This window comes from Crotalus tigris, unplaced genomic scaffold (genome assembly GCF_016545835.1).
Source record: "Crotalus tigris isolate CLP2741 ecotype Arizona unplaced genomic scaffold, ASM1654583v1 scf7180000023592.113899, whole genome shotgun sequence".
NCBI classification, from domain to species: Eukaryota; Metazoa; Chordata; class Lepidosauria; order Squamata; family Viperidae; genus Crotalus; species Crotalus tigris.
In genome coordinates, this window is record NW_024100064.1 from 40,356 (window position 1) to 64,098 (window position 23,743).

Consider the following 23,743-nt stretch of genomic DNA (forward strand, 5'->3'; position numbering starts at 1 on the left):
CTGAAGTTGAAACTCAAATACTTTGGCCACCTAATGAGAAGGAAGGACTCACTGGAGAAGGGCCTAATGCTGAGAAAGATTGAGGGCAATAGAAGAAGGGGACAACAGAGAATGAGATGGCTGGATGGAGTCACTGAAGCAGTAGGTGTGAACTTAAATGGACTCCAGAAAATGGTAGAGGACAGGAAGACCTGGAGGAACGTTGTCCATGGGGTCGTGATGGGTCGGACACGACTTCGCAATTAACAACAACAACAACAATTGAGATGAACTTTTGATATTGACCAAATACTTATTTTCCACCATAATTTGCAAATAAATTCTTTCCAAATCAGACAATGTGATTGTCTGGATTTGTTTTCTCATTTTGTTTCTCATAGTTCAGGTCTACCTATGATGACAATTACAGGCCTCTCTCATCTTTTTAAGTGGGAGAACTTGCACAATTGGTGGCTGACTAAATACTTTTTTGCCCCACTGTATAGAGATCTCATAGAAAAGAAAATTCGAGGGAGGACCTACTCTTACTATTAGGCAGGGTTCAAGGGTGATTCTTTGGTATTAAGAAGACAAGGAGCACTAGAGCACCACTACACTGGAACAAAACTCCATAGCTCCAGGTGTTCTTCCCCAGCAGTTTCTGGAGACAATGTACCACAATGGAAGATTTCAGAAGTCAGTTCCCTGGATATTGAAGTATCTTCCTCCAGCATCACTTTCTGGACATGTCCTGACATGAATGATGACAACCATTGTAGAAGAGGTTCCCCAGGGATGTATCTGCGACATGCTTTGCTCCAGCTGCCCCCTCTATACATGGAGACCTGGAAGAGATTCAAAAGCCCCAGAGCACAAATTATCACTTACAGTAATTATCACGATCCCAGACTTTGAGATACCTACTGAAACTTCTCCAGTGACTGCCTTTGTTATAGGCAGAAGCAACATGGAATGGATCTTGCATCAAAGAGAAAGATAAAAGCTTCTACTCATGCTGAATGGTTTACACAACATTTAGGACACAGGCAAGGACTGTGCTGCTGAAGGCACAGTCTCTCCTTTCCACATGAAGCTCAGCTTGTCTCTGTTTGGAAGAGGAAAGCCACTGGCTATTCCATTTTGTGAGAGTGCATTGAATTCATCTAACTCATCTTTGAAAACAGGGGATTGATTCAGCCCCATGAATTATGGACCCCCTGTTTCTGCTACTGCTGGTGCTGCTGCTGCTGATGTCCCAGCCAGCCTCTGGAAAGCTTAGAATGAAGTGCCCATTGAATTTGGAGCACCTGGATGAAAAAAGACCATGGAGTTACTATAGGCCAGGAGACCATCTCATTAGTATAGTCACCAGTGCATTTACTATGGGGCATAAAATTTTGAATTTCAACATGGCTCCTTACAGTGAGTCTTACTTGTAAGTCTTTCAGTGTGATAGAGTTGTATTCCCTCCACCTGCATTTCTAACACCCTTTTTATTCTACTTGCTCCTATATTGCAGGAACTGACTAATTTCTTGAATCTGATTTTGATGGGTTCCCTCTTCTGTCATTTTTTGAAATATAACAGAAATATACTGTAACAGAATGGAAGGATGACATTTTGAGTGTGGTTGGTCAGCCAGTTATGAATCCATCTGGTGGTGATGCTGTCTAACCCATATTTTCTGCCTTCTCAAGTAGTAGGTTGTGGTCTTCTTTATCAAATGCTAACTGAAGCCCAAGTAAATTATGTCCACAGCATTTCACAACACTTCAAGGAAGAGACACAAATGCAAAGACAGGACATAAAAAATACCTGGAAGAAATCCACGTTATTTTCCTTTCTCCAACAAATTAAGGAATTCATGATTTAAAGGGGCAATTGTTGTAGTTTCCCTTGACCAGCTCATTTCCATATTTTTATAACCACTCATTGATATTTAATTCAATAGCTGATTTTTATAGGAATAGAGAATGACTTGAATTTAGAATGATTTTTTTGGTCAGTTATGAAATATCCATTTCCTTATGATACTGCTAGAAATGATGGACTATTTGTGATTCTTAGCCTTAGTGGAGGACTATCTCCCTTCCAATTTCTCAATATTCACAAATATTTAATGTTGGTGGGTCATTTGCCTCTGGGTTTGGGTGAGTATTTGCTTCAGACTCAATAGTCATATGTTGGCAAAGGGGATGAAGTTGAAAAAAAAGATATTTGATGATTGACATTGATTATGCTGATACTAACTGGAACACTTTTTTTTTTTTTACAATAGAGTACCTTATGATAACAGGGAAAAAGAATGCTTTATTTTCACCACTCAAGTGGTCAACCAGAAACTCCAGCTCCTGAATAATCTCACATTTGGGTACAACATACATGAGAACTATTTGAACCCACTTGGCACTTCAGATGCCTTGCTGGACATGCTCTCTACTGGAACAGCCAATGTTCCTAACTACAGCTGTGGAAGGAAGGACAACCTTTTGGCTCTTATTGATGCAGCTGACAGGGAGATCTCCATCCAGATGTCTACATTAGTAGGCACCTATAAAGTCCCACAGGTGTGTTGGTTTTTGTACCTGGTAAAGTCAGTTGGGTGGTAATGGGTGCATGATAGATCCAGCCACATCTTTCTCTGGAATTCAAGAGCTGTTTTTTATTATGGCCATTGTAGGTATCATGGCTGGATATTTGAGATAACATTAGGATGGGAGCATGGTTCAAAACAGACATATGTTCTCATGACACCATCCCTATTGCTTTGAGGACTTCTGTTGCACACTTGTAAAGATGAGGAAAGGCTCTCTGTTCAATCAAAAAACCATTCTGTACAATAGGAAGATAAAGCGCTGGTGAAAAGCTCATATTTTGTACATAATCTTAGAGGGAAAAAATGATATTTTTCAATGCTGAACAAGTCCCATACTTATGAAAAGATTCTCAGTCTTACTTATAATTGATAAAACATAAATATGTCTTAAAGACTAAGAGTGATCGCTGTCAGTAATTAACCACTTTATTTAAAAAGTTACAAGGCTATCAGCCAACAACCTTTTATTCTAATGTACTCATAATCAAATGAAAGGCTTGAAGAACAATAAAGCCCCTGGAGATAACTTTCAATGAACTATTCAATGAATAGTTGAACTATTCAATGAATAGCTGAACTATTCAATGAATATTCCAGGTTGTGAGTCCCACTATTGGCAGGTAGATTTACACCCCTATAGTTTTGGGGAATAATATTTTCTATTTTAAAAAGGGTATAACAAGCATCCTAGTGATTATTGTCCCATTGGTCAAATAGATATTGTGCCTAAAATAAATGCTCAGATCCTCTTGAGTAGAGTTGATAGTAGGTAGATGAACAAAGAATTTGTAACTGAAGAACAAGCAGGCTTTATTTATTTATTTATTTATTTATTTATTTATTTATTTATTTATTAAATTTGTTTGCCACCCATCTCACTGTGAGATGACTCTGGGCAACTTACAATATTAAAAGTGATAAACCTATACAAAAACAGATATGTAATAACAACTAAAAATGCAATAAAATTAAAAGATTACCAACTATAACTATAAGATGGGAAAGAGAGGGAGGGGAATGTGGAATCTGCTATTGATCCATTATTGCCCATTATTAACCCATTGGGGCACCAAACCAACTGGCAGAACTAGGTCTTTATGCTCTTGCAGGAATGGTATAAGGCAGTGGTGGTGAACCTATGGCACGCGTGCCAGAGGCAGCACTCAGAGCCCTCTCTGTGGGCACGCACACCATGCCCCAGAGATGGCAACGTCCCTCTTCAACCAGCCGTCGACTAACTCGCCGAGGTCCCACGTGGCCGGATACATCCCGGCATGGCTGGTTTCTCTCACCCTGTCCCATCCCTCCTGGCCTTGCATGCTCTCCTTTTCCTGGGCATGACCCACTTCCTCAGGAGCAACAGAGTCAAACTATTCCCAGATAACAGGGCAAGAACCTCATCATTAAAGGAGCTAATTTAGAGCAAGGACATGAGTGAATCTGCTGTTTAAATTAAAAATTCATAGTTATTCAGCTTTCAATTATTAGAGGTTATAAGGCCCAGGTTACCTCCATGTTCTTACACTGAGCTTGTGTTTGGGGCTTTAAACAAACTCAAAGACAGCATTTGAGAAGTATCTTGGGAATCAGTCCCAAGGACTTCAGCTGTTCCCATAAGAGATGAATTTGGAATTTACACAATTTTTTTAAAATCAAGGCATATAATTATTGTTTTAAAGTTAAATTTATAGAAACCCAAAATTGTGTCTGTTAAAACAGACAGAATTTCAATTAAAGACCTCTTGGATTATACAACTGACAAATTATATGAAGAGCTGTGCTCTCCCTGTCTCTTGTACAACTGGAGAAGAAGGTTTAAAAAAAATGCTGCCCAAAGAATCTTGGATATAAAAGTGAAGAAAGATGTAGCAGATCTTCAGACGTTAAATATAACATTGCCCTTTATTGGAACAATATACTTAAGTTAACATCTCCATATTTGAGTCTATTTGTGGTAAATTGTAGGGGTAATGGAGAAATATGATTTGCATTTTTATTATTATTCTAATACATTTAGTTTATTTCTTGTATTCCATTTTTATATACAGTTTTGTTAATATTCTGTGTTTAATATTTTACGCAATAACTAATCAACAAACTATTCAAATATGTTCGTCAAAACAAACTTCAGCATTTTTCATTACTTTTTCAGATCAGGGATAAAATTGCTTCAGAAATTCTGAGTGATAAAAGAGAATTCCCTTTTTTTCACCGGATGCTCCCCAAAGAAGGGTTTCAGTACCCAGCAATTGTCCAACTGCTCCTCCATTTCAGATGGACCTTGATTGGTCTCCTTGCTCCAGAAACAGAAAAGGGAGAGAATTTCCTAAGGAGTTTTCCTCCTTTGCTTGTCAGGAATGGAATTTGTGTTGTTATATCACAACAAATTCCCATGACTCTTTATCAAGCACCCCTGGGGGGTTCCAGCTCTAAGTGGAAACAAGTCAATGTCTTTGTTCACTTCACAGAATATGTTATCGTTTCAAGCACATTTCGTACTTTTCATTTAACACTTAAAGATTTATCAAAACCCATTGAAGGGAAAGTCTGGATCACCACAACTTTGGGAAAATATTTGATGTATCATCATGACTATCTTGAATACCTCCATAGTATCTGGAGCTTTGATTTTCTGCAAAAATATAGTCCAAAATATGGTGCTTTTGAACCCTATTTCTCTCTAGATCCACAGTTTGTACAGCAATCATTTCACTGTTCTTTTTCAAAACATATATTTTCTGTCAAAGCCAGGAAAAGATGCAGTCAAAAAGCAATAATGGAGACTCAAGAGAAAAGGGGCAGCATCCAGATTGAAAACAATGACTCTGATCACATTATATTTATGACTCTGGCCCATGCTTTGAAGGCTGCATATTTATCCAGATTCTGGAGGAGAAGGAAGAAGGTCCAAGACACATTGGAGGCTCCAAGGCTGCAGCCATGGCAGGTATGGGGTCCCAACAAGGATCCAGCAAACTAAATTCCTATGGAGAAAGAACCCACAGGATAAGGAGGGGAGCCATCTCATCCTCCTTGTGCTACAAAAGGTCAACAGATTTGCCCAATCTATTCCTTGGGTAATAACTTATTAAGGAGTCAGCATCAGATATATTTTGATATTAAAGACTATAAATGTAAAAGGATGTTTGCATTTTCAAAAATATTCCTATATGTATGGTTTGTGAGTAGCACTGTAGAATTTTAATTTGTGAATTTGAAGGATTCTCTGAGAATATCTGATGGTTCTTTTTTTCTGGTGTGGTTTATTTATTTATTCATGAGACTTATATACCGCTTTAAGTGCAAGCACTCTCTAAGCGATGTACACCAGTAAGCAATGTATTCCAAGTGTGGCCTTACCAAGGATTGTAGAGTGGTATTAATACTTCGTGTGATCTTGATTCTATCCCTCTGTTAATGCAGCCTAGCACTGTGTTGGCTTTTTTGGCAGCTGCAGCACATTGCTGGCTCATATTTAAATGATTGTCCACTAGGACTCCAAGATCCCTCTCACAGTTACTACTATTGAGCAAGGTACCCCCTATACTATACTTATACATTTGTTTTTTCTTGCCTAAATGTAGAACCTTACTTTTTTCACCATTGACTTTCATTTTGTTAGATAGCACCCAGTGTTCAGGTCTGTCCAGATCTTCCTGTATCCTAAGCCTGTCTTCTGGAGTGTTGGCTATTGCTGCCAGCTAGGTGTTGTCTGCAAATTTGATGAGTTCCCCATCTATCCCCTCGTCCAAATCATTGATGAAGATGTTGAAGAGCACTGGGCCCATAACAGAGCCCTGGGGCACCCCACTACATACCTCCCTCCATGTAGATGTGGTTCCATTGAGGACCACACCCTGAGTACGGCCAGTCAGCCAGCTACAGATCCATCTGGTGGTGATGCTGTCTAACCCGCATTTTTCTATCTTATCAAGTAATAGGTTGTGATCTACTTTGTCAAATGCTTACTGAAGTCCAAGTAAATTATATCCACAGCATTCCTCTGGTCCACTAATTTTGTCACTTGGTCAAAGAATGAAATAATATTTGTCTGGCATGATCGGTTTTTGACAAACCTGTGTTGGCTTTTAGTAATGACTTTGTTTGCCTGTAGGTGTTCGCTGATTCATTGTTTGATTATCTTTTCCAGAATCTTCCCAGGTATTGAGGTCAGGCTGATAGGTCTGTAATTTCCTGGATCCCTTTTTTTCCCCGCTTTTGAAGATGGGAACTACATCAGCTTTTTTCCAGTCCTCTGGTAGTTCCCCAGTGCTTCAGGATCTTTGAAAAATATAGTTCAGTGGTTCTGAGATCACATCTGCCAGTTCCTTGAGAACCTTGGGATGTAATCCATCTGGTCCAGGTGATTTGAACTCGTCTAGGCTGGACAGGTGCTCACTTACCATTTTCTTGTCTATCTTAACTTGTATTTCTATTCTGTTATTTATGGCACTATTTTTGATAAGTTGGTCTGCTTTTTCCCTTTGTGTAAAGACAGGTGCAAAAAACAAGTTAAATAGTTCTGCTTTCTCCCTGTTGCTTGTCACCTTCTTGCCACTTTCACCTACTTCTTGTTTACATGTTGAAAGAAGCTTTTTTGTTATTTTTGACTTTGGTCGCAAGCCTTAGTTCATTTTGAGCCTTATCTTTCCTCACTTCATCTTTGCAGGCTCGGGCTATTTGCTGATATTCTGGCTTAGTTATGTGTCTCTCTTTCCACTTTCTATACTTGTCCTTTTTATCTTTCAATTTATCAGACAGTTCTTTGTGCAGCCATGCTGGTTTCTTTTGAGAGCTGTTATTTTTCCTCTTTGTTGGTATTGTGCTAGACTGGGCTTTTATTAACTCACTTTTCAAAATTTCCCAAGCATCTTGAATTGTTTTCCCCTGGAGGATTCTCATCCATGGAATCCTTCCCAAACCCTCTATAAGTTTATTGAAATTAGCTCTCTTGAAGTCCAAAACTCTAGTTTGATTGTGTTCTAGTGCTTGTGCTTCCATAATGTTGAATTCCAATATTGCATGATCACTTCCTCCCAAGGTTCCTATGGCTTCAATCTGTGGCTTCTATCATTTCATCTCTGTTACTGAGAATTAGATCCAAAATGGCTAATCTAGTTCCCTTCTCTACTTTTTGGAAGACAAAGGTGTCTGCTAGGTTTGTCAGGAATCTGTTTGATCTTCCACTTGGTGCAGAGTTTGTCTCCCAGTTGATGTCAGGGTAGTTAATGTCCCCCATAACTATTATGATGTGCTTCCTACATACCTTAGTTAGCTGAATAGCAAAAAGTTCACCTATTTCCTCTGTTTGGTTTGGTGGCCTATAGTACACACCTATGGCAATGTCATTTTTCTCCCTTTTATATTGACCCAAATGCATTCAAGACAGTTTTCATCATTGTTGTACTCTATTTATGTAGAGATGTAGTTATTTCTTATATAGAGAGCAACTCCACCTCCTCTTTTATTTGGTCTGTTTCTTTTAAATAATTTAAATCCCTCTAGCTGTATGTTCCATTTGCGGGTTTCATCCCACCATGTTTCCATAATGGCAACACGTGATCTTGATTCTATCCCTCTGTTAATGCAGCCTAGCACTGTGTTGGCCTTTTTGGCAGCTGCTTGTTACTTTGTAGCAGGGGGAAGGGAACTTTAGTCTTGGTTTCAACTATGTAAGTGCTGATACTTTGTTTCCTGAATAAAATGTTCTTTGAGGAATAAATATTTGCCTTGAAGTTCTTTTAAATGGTTTCATCTATCAGAACCATGACACCCAATGCACTGAAGAAGCCTGTAGATGTAATCTCAGAACCACTGGACCATATCTTTGAAAGTTCCTGGAGCAGTGGGGAACTACCAGATGATTGGGAAAGGGGCCAATGTAGTTCCCATCTTTAAAAAAGAGGGGGGGATCTATGGCTTCTGGTGGGCCATAGTGGTTTTGAGGCTTAAAGGAAGCTTCCTTACATTCCCTTCTGATGTGTCTCTCTCTTCCACACTTAAAACAATCTGAACAGTTCTTATTAAAACGTTCCCCCTTCTTTGCTTTGGAAGCACCATAGCTGTCAGTCTGGTAGCCAGGGTGCCTTTGATCGTTCTGTAGGGTAGCAAAACATTTTTAAGTCCTCCCTCCTTCCTGTCCTTCTCTTTATTTCCCTCTCTTTTTCTTTCTCTTCCTCCTTTCTCTATCTTCCTTCTTCAATTTTTCCCTTTGATTTAACATAAAGCTGGCAATTTTGTGCAACTCCGGGATCTCCAAAGTAGACCAGTTAGATACAGTCTGGTGGAAATGGCCCCTTATTGTCACTGCCGGACTGGTCTACAAAGGCAGAGGCCAAGATTCGTTCATCTTTGGGGTTGTTCATATCTCAATGGGCAGAGGCAACCCTTGCTTCCAGGAGGCGAACCCAGAAGGCATCTGGTATTTCTCCTTCCCTTTTTGCATTATTTACTGGAACACAGACCAGTTTAACGGCTTGTGCCCAATTTCTTGAAAAGTCTCCAACAAATTCCCTTATGTTCATCCCAGTGGGTTGCAATTTTATAATCCCAGTCAGGACGAATCAGTGGCCAGGCGACTCTCACTGGGACAACATCCTCAGCGATTATTATGACTGTCCACCTGGCAATTTCCTCCGTCTTTTCAAACAGCTTCAGGATCTCAACCTTTGTGAGGAAGATATGTAGCAATTGCATCATATCAGCCCATGATGGAGCGTGGATTCCATTTAGGGTCCGTTTCTTTCACCAGATGGGAGAAGAGCAACATGCTGCTGTTTGGAAAAGAGGTTCCATTTATTTTCTCAGTAACAACAACAGCGACTGTGGGCAACTAGCAAAAAAAAGGGTGGAGACTTATTGAGTTTTTATATGCTTTGTGTCCTTTGTTCCAAAGTGTTTGGGTATAGGTGTGAAGATGGGCTCTTTCCATGTTTTTGGAACTCTGGGGAAGTATTTCTCATCTTTATTATAAGTTTTCCTTTTAATGGTGTAAAGTGTTGTAGCTGATCCTTGAGAACAAAGGGAAGTGTGCAAATGGGTACCTTTGATTTTCTAATTTAGTCTTAGCCTGGCTGATCAGTTTCTGTCTCTTATTTGGTCACCTCATCCCTTTCGGAGAGCGCTTCACTATTTAGTATTTTGTGAATGGTTTTTCTGAATGGGTAACATTGTATCTTCTGAATAAAACATAATTTCCCTAAGTTTAGACCTGCGACTGTTTTAGTGGAGAAAAGATGAGAAGCTTCCTGCTTACCGTATATGCCACCGTATAAGGCGACTTCCGCAAGCATTAAAATCAGTGCCAAAGATTGGGGTCATCTTATACACCGAGTCATCTTATACGCCGGAAATACTGGTAGTTTCCGGCGTATAAGATGACGTTCTAGGAATGCGACTCGGTGACAAAGATGGGGGTCGTCTTATATGCCGGGTCGCCTTGTACGCCGGCATATACGGTAATTCTTATGGGGATTCTTTGGAATGGTAAGACAGGAGGGAATATTTGGTTTCTGGGGAGGAAAACCTTTTCAAACCTTTTCAATTCAATACCTATTTGCAGCAAGGTTATTAGTAGGCTCGTATTGGAAGAAGGACTCGTTGCCTACTTTAGAAGAATGGATATTTAAAGTTTCTAACTTTGCAGAAATGGCAAAAATTTCTGCTTATTTGAAGGATCATACACAAGAAAGATATATTATTGTATGGAGAAGATGGATAGATTATATTCAGAAAAAATATGGTACTATAAAGTTTCATTTATTTTATGAGTAAATTTTATAGTAATTGTTGTAGAGATTTGTTTATATGTCTTAATTTAAGGGGAGTTAAAGATTAAGTATGATGTTTTTTTTTCTTTTTTCTTTCTTTTTTTCCCTTTTTTATTATTGTTAACCTTCTTATTAATAACCCTGTATTCTGCTCTGGGAAATGAGGGGGGGAGGGTTGAGGGTGGGTGGGTGGGTGAGTGGGTGAGTGGGTAATGATAATATAGTTATGGCAAATGCTTGGGCGTTTCCCCTATGCTGCGTTCATGTGTGTGAGAGGGATGAGAGGGGAGGAAGGAGTAGGGAGGAAGTAGGATGGTTAGAGGAGATGGGGAGGGGAAGAGAGTAGGAGGGGAGGAGAGAAAGAGGAGGGAAGTAGGGAAGGTTTAGAGAGGGTGGACACAGCCTGGGGGGAATGGGCAGGCGGTACCAATGGTTAATTGTATTTTGTATGAATACATGGAAAATAAAAACTTTTTTAATAAAAAAAATACCTATTTTGTCAATGTATGATTGACAAATTTTTTTGAACCATTTTCGTTCACTTGTGAACTTAGTGGTAACTAAGATTCATACATAAAAATATCTGGTGGTGTCAGAAACATAGGTGTCTACTTTAAAAATTCCTGGATGTTTCCATTCTAGTTCCATCCCTTTCTGGAGAAGAATGAATTCTACAATCTTTCTCATTGGAAGCTCCACCTGGACCAAAATGGAGAAGTAACCGCAGATATGGACATCCAGTGCTTGGTGGTTTTGCCCAATAGATTGATGAAAAGGAAACTGGGAAGTATTGAAAGACAGAGAGTTATTATAAACCCAAGGGCTCTTTCATTGCTAAAGTTGCTCAACAGGGTAGGTAAAATATTGTGGTGTTCTCTGTTTCTTCTAAAAATTAGGACCCATTTCAAGTGGGTTAATTCTAGACACATTGGTGGATGATCTTCAATGGGAGTTGAATGTATAAGGAGAAAATATACAGTTTTCTTAGAGTGCTTGAGGTGGGGAAGGGCTTCACTAGTATTCACAAAGGTGTCTCTCAGATGCTATGATATGGAATACTCTTTTAAACTGATTCAGCCATGTTCAACAACAGATGCTTTGTTTGGCCTAATTCTTTAGGTTATAAACCATGGCTCTTTTTCTCTCTTCTGTGAGTCAGAATATCCTTCAGACTGGTGAGAAACCCTCACGTGCTGGCATTGGTGTTGCTAATAGCCTCAAAGTCATTTAACCAGTGTCTGCATTGGTTTAGACTGAATGAGATGTATATAATCATGACTGGTTGGAGGTCCTATTGGTCCATGTGGGAAATAAGATGAAGATCTGAAAGACTAAGTTTACTCTTTGGAAGACAGCAAAATTCGCATTCTGGACAGAGAGGACCACTGGTTTGAAAGAGGGGTCAAAGAGACCATCTATGTTAAAATTGAACAGCCCTCTCTCAACAGAGGGGGAAGGATACAATATCACCTATCTATTCACCACACACTCCTTTCAGCAGTCCCAAGAAGGTTCCACATCCATTTGCACTTTGATTCAGATGACTCTGAGGGTACAGATAACCCATCCCCCCCCAAGCAGTAGTGGGATTCAAATATGTGAACAACCAGTTCTCTGCGTGGATGCCGCTTCCGGAAGTCCATTCTGGGCCTGGGCAACAAAAAATTAGCGACCGGTTCTGCTGAACTGGTGCAAACTGGTTGAATCCCACCACTGCCCCAAGTGGCCTCAAACACTCTCAGAGAGTTAATGACCAGATGACTGCAAAGAATAGAAATATTTCCATTCCCCACCATTCAGTCAGGATTGAAAAAGCTTCTTGGATGAGAAGCAAAACATTTTCAGAGGGAAAAAAATTAAAAAGTCAATTTGCCTTTTGGGAAAGCACCTTTGGGACAAAATATGCCTGACTTACCTTGTTTGAGGGACATGTTCTCATGACCTGACCTCCATCTCATCTCACTCCAGTTCTAGAAACTAGGCAGTCAAATTTAGTCTTAGTTCTCCAGCATGGAAGCCATATCAAATAAAGAAATAAATGTATAAAGAAAGAAAGAAAGAAAGAAAGAAAGAACATCTCCTTTAAGGTTGACAGCTCTAATTGATAAGGATTTTTTCCTTTATACCTTAATTGAAGGATAGTTTTGAACTACTATCAAAGGAGATTGGCTTTGCAGTGTTTTATATACTCCAGAAGAAACCTTTCTAGATTCAACTAGTCAGAAATATCTTTCTTCATCAGAGATTTGTTGTATTTTAACAAAAATCTAATAGGATAGAAATGTGTTATAATATTGTTTTCTAAAATTTAATATAAGTTCATCATACTTTATAATCATGAATATGTGAAGAATGGAAGAATGCATGTTAATGCAGCTATAAAGAGGAACCCACTACTTGTTATTTAATTCTAAACTCTTTTCTCAGTTCCTTACTTCTACACTTTATTAAGTAGAAAAGTCCTTTATTGCCATGAGATATGCCAGAAGTAAAAGGGAAGAACAAAATGAAGAATCTTTCAGTGGTTGTATCTCCTGCAACCATTTGGAGCTAATTAGAGAATTCGTATTTCTTCAAGTGAAGCCCAGAGGGATGACTCAGCTAAATTTCATATCTACCTCCATTTTCCATGGATGCTTAGTCCAGACACCTTTTCTTTGGCATTCCTTATTTTTCTCCTTAGCCTTTGCCTCAGTCCAGATGTGTAGAAAGTTGTCATCCTGGATTTGTTAAGCAGAAGCGAGAAGGAGAGCCAGCTTGCTGCTATGACTGTGTTCCTTGTCCAGAAGGGACCATCTCCATGCAGGAAGGTGGGTGACACAATAGGATAAGATAGGATAGGATAGGATAGGATAGGATAGGATAGGATAGGATAGGATAGGATAGGATAGGATAGGATAGAACTGGAAGGGACCTTGGAGTCTTCTAGTCCAGCTCCCTGCTCAAGCAGGAGAACCTACACCATCTCAGACAGGTGAATGTTTAGTCTCTTCTTAAAAATCTCCAGTGATGGAGTGCCTACGATTCTTAGATCCATCCATTAGAAGGATCTTTGCAATTTATTCTACATAGGTCTCCCCTTGAGCATCACTAGAAGGAATTGCTGGTCCAAAATGAAATGATAAGTACAGTTATGGGTGCACCTCCTTATATGAATGTTATCATTCCAGATTATTTGCAGAACTAGTTTTTGCTATTTTCCTATTTTTTAAAAAATACACATATATTCTTATCTTGTTTCTCTGGAGAACTTCAGAGATGCATTTTAGAAAATCCTCCTGGTATCAATTGTTTTCCAAAGAAGTTATTTCTTGAAAAATGATAGAATATTAAAGAAATGTTTCTTTTGCGGTTTTGTAGATACAGAAAAATGCACCAAATGTCCAGATGATAAATATCCAAATAAGGATCGTATACAATGTATCCCCAAAGTTATATCCTTCCTGTCTTATGAAGAAAATCTGGGCATCATTCTGATCTCTTTTGCTCTGCTCTTGTTCCTAACCACAATGTTTGTGTTAATCATATTCATTAAATACCGAGAAACTCCCATTGTCAAAGCCAACAACCGGGACCTCTCTTATATCCTTCTGATCGCCCTCCTGCTTTGCTTCTTGTCTTCTTTTCTCTTCATTGGTCAACCAAGAAAAGCCACCTGCCTTCTCCGACAAATAATTTTCAGCATCATCTTCTCCGTTGCCATTTCTTCTCTCTTGGCCAAAACAATCACAGTGGTGCTGGCTTTCTTGACCACAAAACCAGGAAACCAAATGAAAAGATGGTTGGGGAAGAGCTTGGCCAATTCCATCATCCTTTCTTGTTCTGCTGTCCAAGTTATCATCTGCTCCATCTGGCTGGGAGTGTCTCTCCCATTTCCTGACTCTGACTTCCACTCTCAGCCTGGAGTGATCATCCTGCAATGCAATGAAGGCTCTGTTATGTTCTACATCACCCTCAGCTACATGGGCTTCTTAGCTGCCATTTGCTTCACGGTGGCCTTCCTAGGCAGGAATCTTCCTGGGGCCTTCAATGAAGCCAAGCTGATCACCTTCAGCATGATGGTCTTCTGCAGTGTCTGGGTGACCTTTGTGCCTACATACCTGAGCACCAAAGGGAAATACATGGTGGCTGTTCAGGTCTTCTCCATTTTGGCCTCCAGTGCTGGTCTTCTGGGCTGCATCTTCATCCCCAAGTGTTACATAATCATTCTGAGGCCAGACCTAAATAAAAAGGAGCAGCTTACAACCAGAAGAAATGTAGAATTATAGAGACAGGGGAATGTCAACTCTCAACATGTTTCAAGAGGCCAAACCTAGAAAATGGTTCAAGCTCTTCTCCATGGAGACTAGGCCAACTTTTTTTTTGCTTCACATCACTAAAGGGCAACTGGCAGATAGGATTGTGAGGAAAGTTAGTTCTTGGAGTAGTGAGAGAGTATTAAGAAGCTGGAAATACAGAAGGATTGCATGTGGCAACTATGAGATCCTTGTTTCTCAGTACATTTTACTACAACTGCTACAGCAATGCAACTGATACATTTCTTTTTATTTAGACAATCACTCTTTCTTGAAGATAGTAACGTTAGATTGGTGGGAAAACAATCTGAGGCTTGCTAATTATGAATATTCATGCTTACATCGTGGATTAAATATGCACATGTAGTATTATCATTTTGTCCTCCTTTCCTGAAATGTATCAATATTGAGTGCATCCTTTTGACTGTAGGATTTCCTGCCACTGTTTTCTGTAGGGAAATTCCCCCAGTGTCGACTGAATAAAGAATAAATGCAGCAAGCCTTGATTATTGGGGTTTTTTTTGGGGGGGGGGGTCTTGTGTTTCTTTCTACATAAACTGGTGTCAGCAATGAGATTCAAAATCTTCCTGCTGCCCCCAGGGACAATAGGTGGTGTGTCCTGTAGGATGGGTACTTTGAGACTGATCCCATGTTTCTTTCCACTTCCAAATATAAGAAACCTTTATGGCCTGTGTAAGGCAACAGTCTGTCTAAAAATCAATTTAGTGAGATTTGTTGAATGTATGAGGTCTCATGCTCACATCCCATCAGAGCAATGACTGGAGGTGTTCAGAAATATTTTCCACACCAACATCTCCTATTTATTCACTTCCCCTCATCCCTGCCCCCCAATTCCCTACCCCTATTGTGTATGGCAGGTTGGCAACTTGCAAGGCAAGTCTGGTGCAGCAGTGGGGCAGTCGTGACAAGGAGGCATCCCCTTCACTAAATAAAAACACCAAAAGAGCAAAAAGTGATTATTTTACACAATTACTTGATGTTTTCACAATCTGTTGTCAAAGAGAATAATGAATGATGTAAATTTTCTGAAACCAGTACAAATGAATTGTCACCAGCGCAACTTTACTTCAACTAATATTTTGGTGAGGTGAAAGACTTGGTAGGGATAAATAATGTTTCTGCTGGAGTTTGGTTATGATTGTGAGCTGAACAGTTTTCCCTTCAGCTGGACGTCTATTTTTCAATTGATGGTGATGTATAGGAGCAAATTTGGGCTTGCTGCCTGTGCCTTGGAAAAGCAGCAGCTACATGGCAGAAACTCTCCCCCTCCCTCCCCCAGTTCCTTAAGAATCTTACATTCATTCAAAACATTACTCACGGAATCTAAGCTGGTGTTGTCTGTACTAAGTGAGTCAGAACCATGGCACTTTCTAGAATGGGAAGGCATCCAGAGGCAGCTTTCCAACCCAGACATTCAGAAAAAAATATTCAGAATTCAGTATTCAGAAGCTACAAAGAGCAGCATACACTGGTTAGAGTTCCTGATGAAGTAATCAGAAAAAAGTTCATACGAAAAACATATTCATGTTAGGATATATCTGTCAAGCTATGAAGATTCTTGTCATTAGGACTGCCATGCTGCTTCTAGCTTGCCTACAGTTGTGAGAGGGGAGGGGAAGGTTTGGGATCCACAGGTGTTTCTTATCAGTGTGAGAGCCGAGGTCACCAAAGAAATGTTTTGGGAAGAGAGACTTTCTTCTCAAAACACATACTTGAAGACTCATTGGACAACATGACCTGAGGTGTCAGAGAAGGGAGGGAAAGTTTTATGTTAATTATCTTTTTCACTCCATATTGCCAGAGCTGGCTTTCTTTTTACTGTACTGGTATGCTATGCCTAATAACAGTTTACATTAGAGATCGCCATGTCTCTGTGTATTTACTTCATTGGGCTTTTCAACCAGAATCTGGACAATATCATTATCTGGAGGTAGCCATTCTGGAGTATCTGACCTTTACTGAGGAAGATGGCCTTGACCACACCAAGAATAGAATAGAATAGAATAGAATAGAATAGAATAGAATAGAATAGAATAGAATAGAATAGAATAGAATAGAATAGAATAATAGGGATGAAATAGGAATAGAATAGAATAGAATAGAATAGAATAGAATAGAATAGAATAGAATAGAATAGAATAGAAATAAGAAGAAATAGAATCGAATAGAAATAAGAAGAAATAGAATAGAATAGAATTAAGAAGAAATGAATAGAATAAAATTAAGAAGAAAGAATAGAATAGAATAGAATAGAATAGAATAGAATAGAATAGAATAGAATAATAGGGATGAAATAGGAATAGAATAGAATAGAATAGAATAGAATAGAATAGAATAGAATAGAATAGAATAGAATAGAATAGAATAGAATAGAATAGAATAGAATAATAGGGATGAAATAGGAATAGAATAGAATAGAATAGAATAGAATAGAATAGAATAGAATAGAATAGAATAGAATAGTTATTATCATTTTAAATGTACACTAATTAGCATACATTAAAATGAGATTTTGTTGCATACAGCTCTCAGTAAGAAGGAATTCTATTGTCCCCACTGGATAGTGAAAACGTGTTGAACTGTTTTACCACATGACAGTCTTTAGGAGCTCAAGAAAAAGTTTCTAGAGTAAAAACCAGTTTTGTTCCCTTCCTGACTCTTAAATTAGGACAATGTCCCTGAGTTATGAAAAACTCTATTCTCCATTTGCATGCCTCTGTGGCAACATTCCTTCCCAATTCCCCTTCTAATTACTACAGTCGTGGTTATTTATTCTGTTTTGAACAAAGTTGATGCTATTTTCACCATCACAATTAGTTTAAAGCAACATGACAGCTCAACATAAAGGGATATACCATAAATGAATATCTGACCTGTAAACTATCTTCAGCACTACTGAGAGAAGAGGTAGAATCATGCAAGGGCTATGCTAGTCTGCTATTGCAGGTTTGTCTTCCAGCTCTGGAGCCAAACTGGACTATCTTCACTGCAGTTGTGTTTGGGAGCTCTGAGCTCTTTCCCAGAGGGAGAACTAGAGGAAGGATCTCCATCAATATACGACAAAGCTCTTTCTGTTTCTGATTCTGTCCCAATTTTCTTGTGCCACAATGCAAACAAAATGCCCGCTGAAGGTGACAATAGAAGAAGAGAAGGAGTTTAATTACTATAAGCCAGGAGAATACCTCATTACTGGTATAACATCTAAAATATTTTCTGGAAGTTACACCTATGTTCTTTCCAAGCCATCAACCCACAGATTAGAAAGGTAATTGTTGTTCTATACAACATTCTGGTGACTGGTTTTACTTGCTCCAATGTCTTTTTCCAGGATTTTTTTCTTTCTTTCCAATTCCTCACCTTGAGAAAAGCAGGTCATAACTTATTTATCAAATTTATATGCTGCTCATCTCATGGTGTGAGGTGACACTGAGAGGCTTACAATATACATTCATCTCATAACTCTCCTGCCTTCTTTCTTGACCTCATTCCTATTCATTTGACCACCATGGAAAGCCACTTGCCTTCTCCAAAAAACAGAAATAACATCTCCTCAGTTGCCATTTCTATTGTCTTGACTAAAACAAATCTTATTGCATTCTTTGACCAAGTGACAAAATTAGTAGATCAGAGGAATGCTGTAGACATAATTTACTTGGACTTCAGTAAGGCATTTGATAAAGTAGATCACAACCGACTACTTGATAAGATAGAAAAATGTGGGGTAGACAGAATCACCACCAGATGGATCCGTAGCCGGCTGACCGGCCGTATTCAGCGTGTGGTTCTCAATGGAACTGCATCTATATGGAGGGAAGTGTGTAGTGGGGTGCCCCAGGGCTCTGTTCTGGGCCCAGTGCTCTTCAACATCTTCATCAGCGATTTGGACGAAGGGATAGATGGGGAACTCATCAAATTTGCAGACGACACCAAGCTGGCAGGAATAGCCAACACTCCAGAAGACAGGCTTAAGATACAGAAGGATCTGGACAGACTTGAACACTGGGCACTAACTAACAAAATGAAATTCAATGGTGAAACAAGCAAGGTTCTACATTTAGGCAAGAAAAACCAAATGCACAAGTACAGCATAGGTGGCACCATGCTCAATAGTAGTAACTGTGAGAGGGACCTCGGAGTCCTAGTGGACAATCACCTAAATATGAGCCAGCAGTGTGCTGCAGGCCAACACAGTGCTAGGCTGCATTAACAGAGGGATAGAATCAAGATCACATGAAGTATTAATACCACTCTACAATGCCTTGGTAAGGACAAACCTGGAATACTGCATCCAGTTTTGGTCACCATGATGTAAAAAAGATGTTGAGACTCTAGAAAGAGTACAGAGAAGAGCAACAAAGATGATTAAGGGACTGGAGGCTAAAACATATAAGGAACGGTTGCTGGAATTGGGTATGTCTAGTTTAACGAAGAGAAGGACAAGGGGGGACATAATAGCAGTATTCCAATATCTCAGGGGCTGCCATAAAGAAGAGGGAATCAAGTTATTTTCCAAAGCACCTGAAGGCAGGACAAGAAGGAAAGGATGGAAGCTAATCAAGGAGAGAAGCAACCTAGAACTAAGGAGAAACTTCCTGATAGTGAGAACAATTAATCAGTGGAACAACTTGCCTCCAGAAGCAGTAAATGCTCCAACACTGGAAGTTTTTAAGAAGAAACTGAACAGCCATCTGTCTGAAATGGTATAGGGTTTCCTGCCTGAGCAGGGGGTTGGACTCGATGACCTCCAAGGTCCCTTCCAACTTTATTATTATTGATCATCGCACAGTCAGCCAGATGTTCAGACTGGATTTGGCATTTTGTCTACCTATCGAGTCCTTACCCAGGACCTGGGATAGGCAGATGTGGATGTTTGATGGTACTACAGGTATCGTCGCAGGATGGAAGCAGTTCTTAGTAAGGCCGCCTTTTGCAATTGACTCATAGCGAATTTGTCAATGCCAATGGTGTTCAAGTGGTGCTCCAGTTGTTTTGGGATTGCACCAAGGAGCCTATGACTATTGGTACTACCCTTGCTTGCTTTTGCCACAGTCTTTCTATTTCTATTTGTAGGTCTTTGTATTTTGTTATTTTCTCCAGTTCTTTCTCTTCTATTCTGCTATCTCCAGGCACTGCCACGTCCACTATCCAGACTTTTTTGTCTTTCTTTTCGACAATTGTTAAGTCTGGGGTGTTATGTTGCAGGTGCTTGTCTGTTTGAATTCTGAAGTCCCAGAGCAGTTTAATTTTATCATTTTCTATGACTTTCTCTATTTTATGATCCCACCAGTTTTTGCTTACAGGCAAATGATATTTTTTGCAGATCTTCCAATGCACCATGGTTGCTACTTTGTCATGCCGATGCATGTAGTCAGTCTGTGCAATCTTCTTGCAGCAGCTTACCAAGTGGTCCACTGTTTCTTCAGCTTCTTTGCATAGGCGGCACTTACTGTCTGTTGCTGTCTTCTCAATTTTGACTTTATATGCATTTGTCCTTAAGGCTTGGTCTGTGCAGCCAGAATTAGTCCCTCGGTCTCTTTCTTCAATTTTCCTGCTCTTAGCCATTGCCAGGTCTTGTTAATATCTGCTTTCCCAGCTATTTTTTTCATGTATTGGCCATGTAGTGCTTTGTCTTCCCATGCCTCTATTCTGTTCTTCATTTGGTCTTTCTTGTAGGCCAGTTTGGTCTCTCCAGTAGTTAGTAAGCCTTCCTGATATACTAATTTCAGTGCATCTTCATCATTGTTCTTCAGATATTCTTCCAAAGCCATTTTTTCTTCTTCAACCATCTGATGTACTTGTAGCATTCCACGCCCACCTATTTGCCTTGGTAGATAAAGTCTATCAATGTCACTGCGTGGATGAAGGGCGTGATTCATTGTCATTATTTTTCTGGTCTGCCTATCCATTGCTTTTAGTTCTGCTTGAGTCCAGTCCACTATTCCAGCTGTGTACCTAATGACTGGGATTGCCCAAGTGTTGATTGCCTTTATGGTATTTCCTCCATTGAGTTTGGATTTTAAGATTTTCTTCACTCTCTTGATGTATTCACTTCTAATCTTTTTCTTGACTTCAGTGTGCTTGATGTTGTCAGCTTGAAGGATACCCAAGTATTTGTAGTATTCTTCCTCATCCAGACTCTTAATGTTATTTTCGTGGGGCATCTTGATTCCTTCAGTTTTCACTACTTTTCCTTGTTTGATAGTTAAGTGTGGCACATTTGTCCAAGCCAAACTCCATTACAATATCTTGGCTATATATACGGACAGTGTTGAGCAGCGATTCTATTTCAGATGATGTTTTTCCATACAGCTTCAGATCATTACTATTATTATTATTATTATTATTATTATTATTATTATTATTATTATTATTATTATTATTATTATTATTATTATTATTATTATTATCCCACTATCATGGCCTTGCTAAAAGTTTTCCTTGATTCTGGATTTTCTAAAAAAATTATCCAGTCTCTCTCACTTCAGAGTTTGGAGTGGCATCTGTAAGTTCCTCCTTTGGGCACCGGCCTCATTCAGTGTTCAGTGAGATGAAGGCTTTCTTCCTTGCCATTATCCAAATCATAGTCATTTATTTACTTATTTTATATTAACTTCCTAAAGATTTCTGAAAACTTTCAGAAAACATGTCAGAAAATGTTTTGATGTCAATATCAGACTAAAAGTCAATGTTGGGCGGAGTCTGATTCAGAAATTCTGGATTCATAAATGGCTCTAGAGACAGAATGTGAATTTGTGGGTTGTTTTAAGACAAACAGAAGTCCTGTTTCTGTCCCACAGGTGGACATGTCTGCACCTGAAACTATTATCTTGGAAGAGGTTTTGGTTTCTTATACCTCTTAATCTAATTCTTTGTTCAAAAGCAGATGCCATAGAGGAAGTTCAATCAGGAGCCCAAGTCATGTTGCTGAGGCTTCTATTTGTGCTGCTTTTGTGGCTATCCTATTCCAGCCCACAGTGGTGAGGACAGCAGGGATGTTTATGGTGGTAGGAGCAGAGGACCATGGCGGGGGAGGAGTAGCATAGCAACATCAGTCCTCAATAACAGTCTCAGTTTCTCATATGGCCCCTTGGGAAAATTAATTGCCCACCCCTGCACTAAGGCATGAGTAAAAGGCTGATGTTGTTTGTTTAACAGATCCATATAGAGATCCAACACTTGACCTCCCTCCCTCCCTCCCTTCCCTTGACCTTCCCTCCCTCCCTCCCTTCCTTCCCTCGACCTTCCCTCCCTCCATTTTTCTTTGAAAAGGAAATTTGAGGAGAAATGACTTTTTTTTTGTTTTTAGGTAGGTAAAACTGACAGGAAAAAGACTAAAACCTTGGCATATTTTTTTCTGTAGCCCTCAAGAGAGATGCCCAAACATACAGAGCATTGGTACTTGTTTTTCTGGCATGGACAGAAGGAAGAAGAAACAGAGGTACCCAGCAGCCAGGGGAATTCCTGCCAAGATAGAAGACCTGGCCATTTCCTTGGTGAAAATGGAAGGAAGCATTGAAATTTGCAAAGGAGAATTTAATAAAAGTTTCCTTAAAAGCCAGTTTTCAAATGAACACCATTAATTGAGCTTATTGGAGAAATATATTCTTTGTTGCTCTTCTCTGTACTCTTTCTAGAGTCTCAGCATCTTTTTTACATCGTGGTGACAAAAACTGGATGCAGTATTCCAAGTGTGGCCTTACCAAGGCATTGTAGAGTGGTATTAATACTTCACATGATCTTAATAATAATAATAATAGTAGTAAAGTTGGAAGGGACCTTGGAGGTCATCTAGTCCAACCCCCTGCTCGGGCAGGAAACCCTACACCATTTCGGACAAATGGCTGTCCAGTCTCTTCTTAAAAACTTCCAGTGTTGGAGCATTTACTGCTTCTGGAGGCAAGCTGTTCCACTGATTAATTGTTCTAACTGTCAGGAAGTTTCTCCTTAGTTCTAGGTTGCTTCTCTCCTTGATTAGTTTCCACCCGTTGCTTCTTGTCCTGCCTTCAGGTGCTTTGGAAAATAGCTTATTCCCTCTTCTTTATGGCAGCCCCTGAGATATTGGAATACTGCTATCATGTCCCCCCTTGTCCTTCTCTTCGTTAAACTAGACATACCCAATTCTAGCAACCGTTCCTTATATGTTTTAGCCTCCAGTCCCCTAATCATCTTTGTTGCTCTTCTCTGTACTCTTTCTAGAGTCTCAACATCTTTTTTACATCGTGGTGACCAAAACTGGATGCAGTATTCCAAGTGTGGGCCTTACCAAGGCATTAAAGAGTGGTATTAATACTTCACGTGATCTTGATTCTATCCCTCTGTTAATGCAGCCTAGCACTGTGTTGGCCTTTTTGGCAGCTGCAGCACACTGCTGGCTCATATTTAAGTGATTGTCTACTAGGACTCCGAGGTCCCTCTTGATTCTATCCCTCTTGCAGATATTTCATTACCCAAACTAGGTAATGTCATCAGTGCTGAGCACCGAACATGAGCACTGATATTACCTACAGTAGTTTGAGTAATGAAATGTCTGCAAGAAAACAACCAAGTTCAAGGAACAGCAAGAACCCCTTATTTTAACCCTGAGTTAAAAATATTCTTCTAGTTTGATTGACACGCTCAGTAAATTTTTACATTTCCCCATACATGTAACATTTCTGAGTTTTTTTAAATTAATAATACAAATAAATAAACAAGGGAAACAAATAGAAAATCAAATATTATAAATACATAGTATAGTACCATAGAGGAATATGCAGCATACTTTGCATGACTCTGTAAAGAGAGACTATTAATTGCCAATATCTCCCAACCCTCTCAAACATATAGGTCTGACTTTGTCTCAACACGGTCTGTAAACCAATTTGCTCTTCAAGGTAATTTGATCTCTGATTCAAGTGTACCTAGGGCAAAATTCTCCTACGCTCACCTAAAGAAATCACCGATGTTGCACAATTTTCTCTATTCTCAAATAGCAAACAAAAAAAGGAAAACAAAAAACAGAATGTATATTTTTCAAATAACTAATTTGAGAGAAAAACCTACCAAAGTCACTTTATATTCTATTTTGGCAGTAAATATTGTTT

At 39.3% G+C, this 23,743-nt stretch overlaps 1 protein-coding gene across 1 annotated transcript in view; it reads left to right on the top strand.

Annotated features, from left to right (window-relative positions):
* Positions 1-23,743, top strand: part of LOC120297151 (vomeronasal type-2 receptor 26-like) — a 45,743-nt gene that overhangs the window by 21,020 nt on the left and 980 nt on the right. Inside the window, exons 8-9 of the mRNA XM_039319444.1 lie at positions 1,499-1,575; positions 2,258-2,546. Of these exons, the coding sequence (XP_039175378.1) occupies positions 1,499-1,575; positions 2,258-2,546 (366 nt within the window). The remainder of the gene's footprint in view (positions 1-1,498; positions 1,576-2,257; positions 2,547-23,743) is intronic.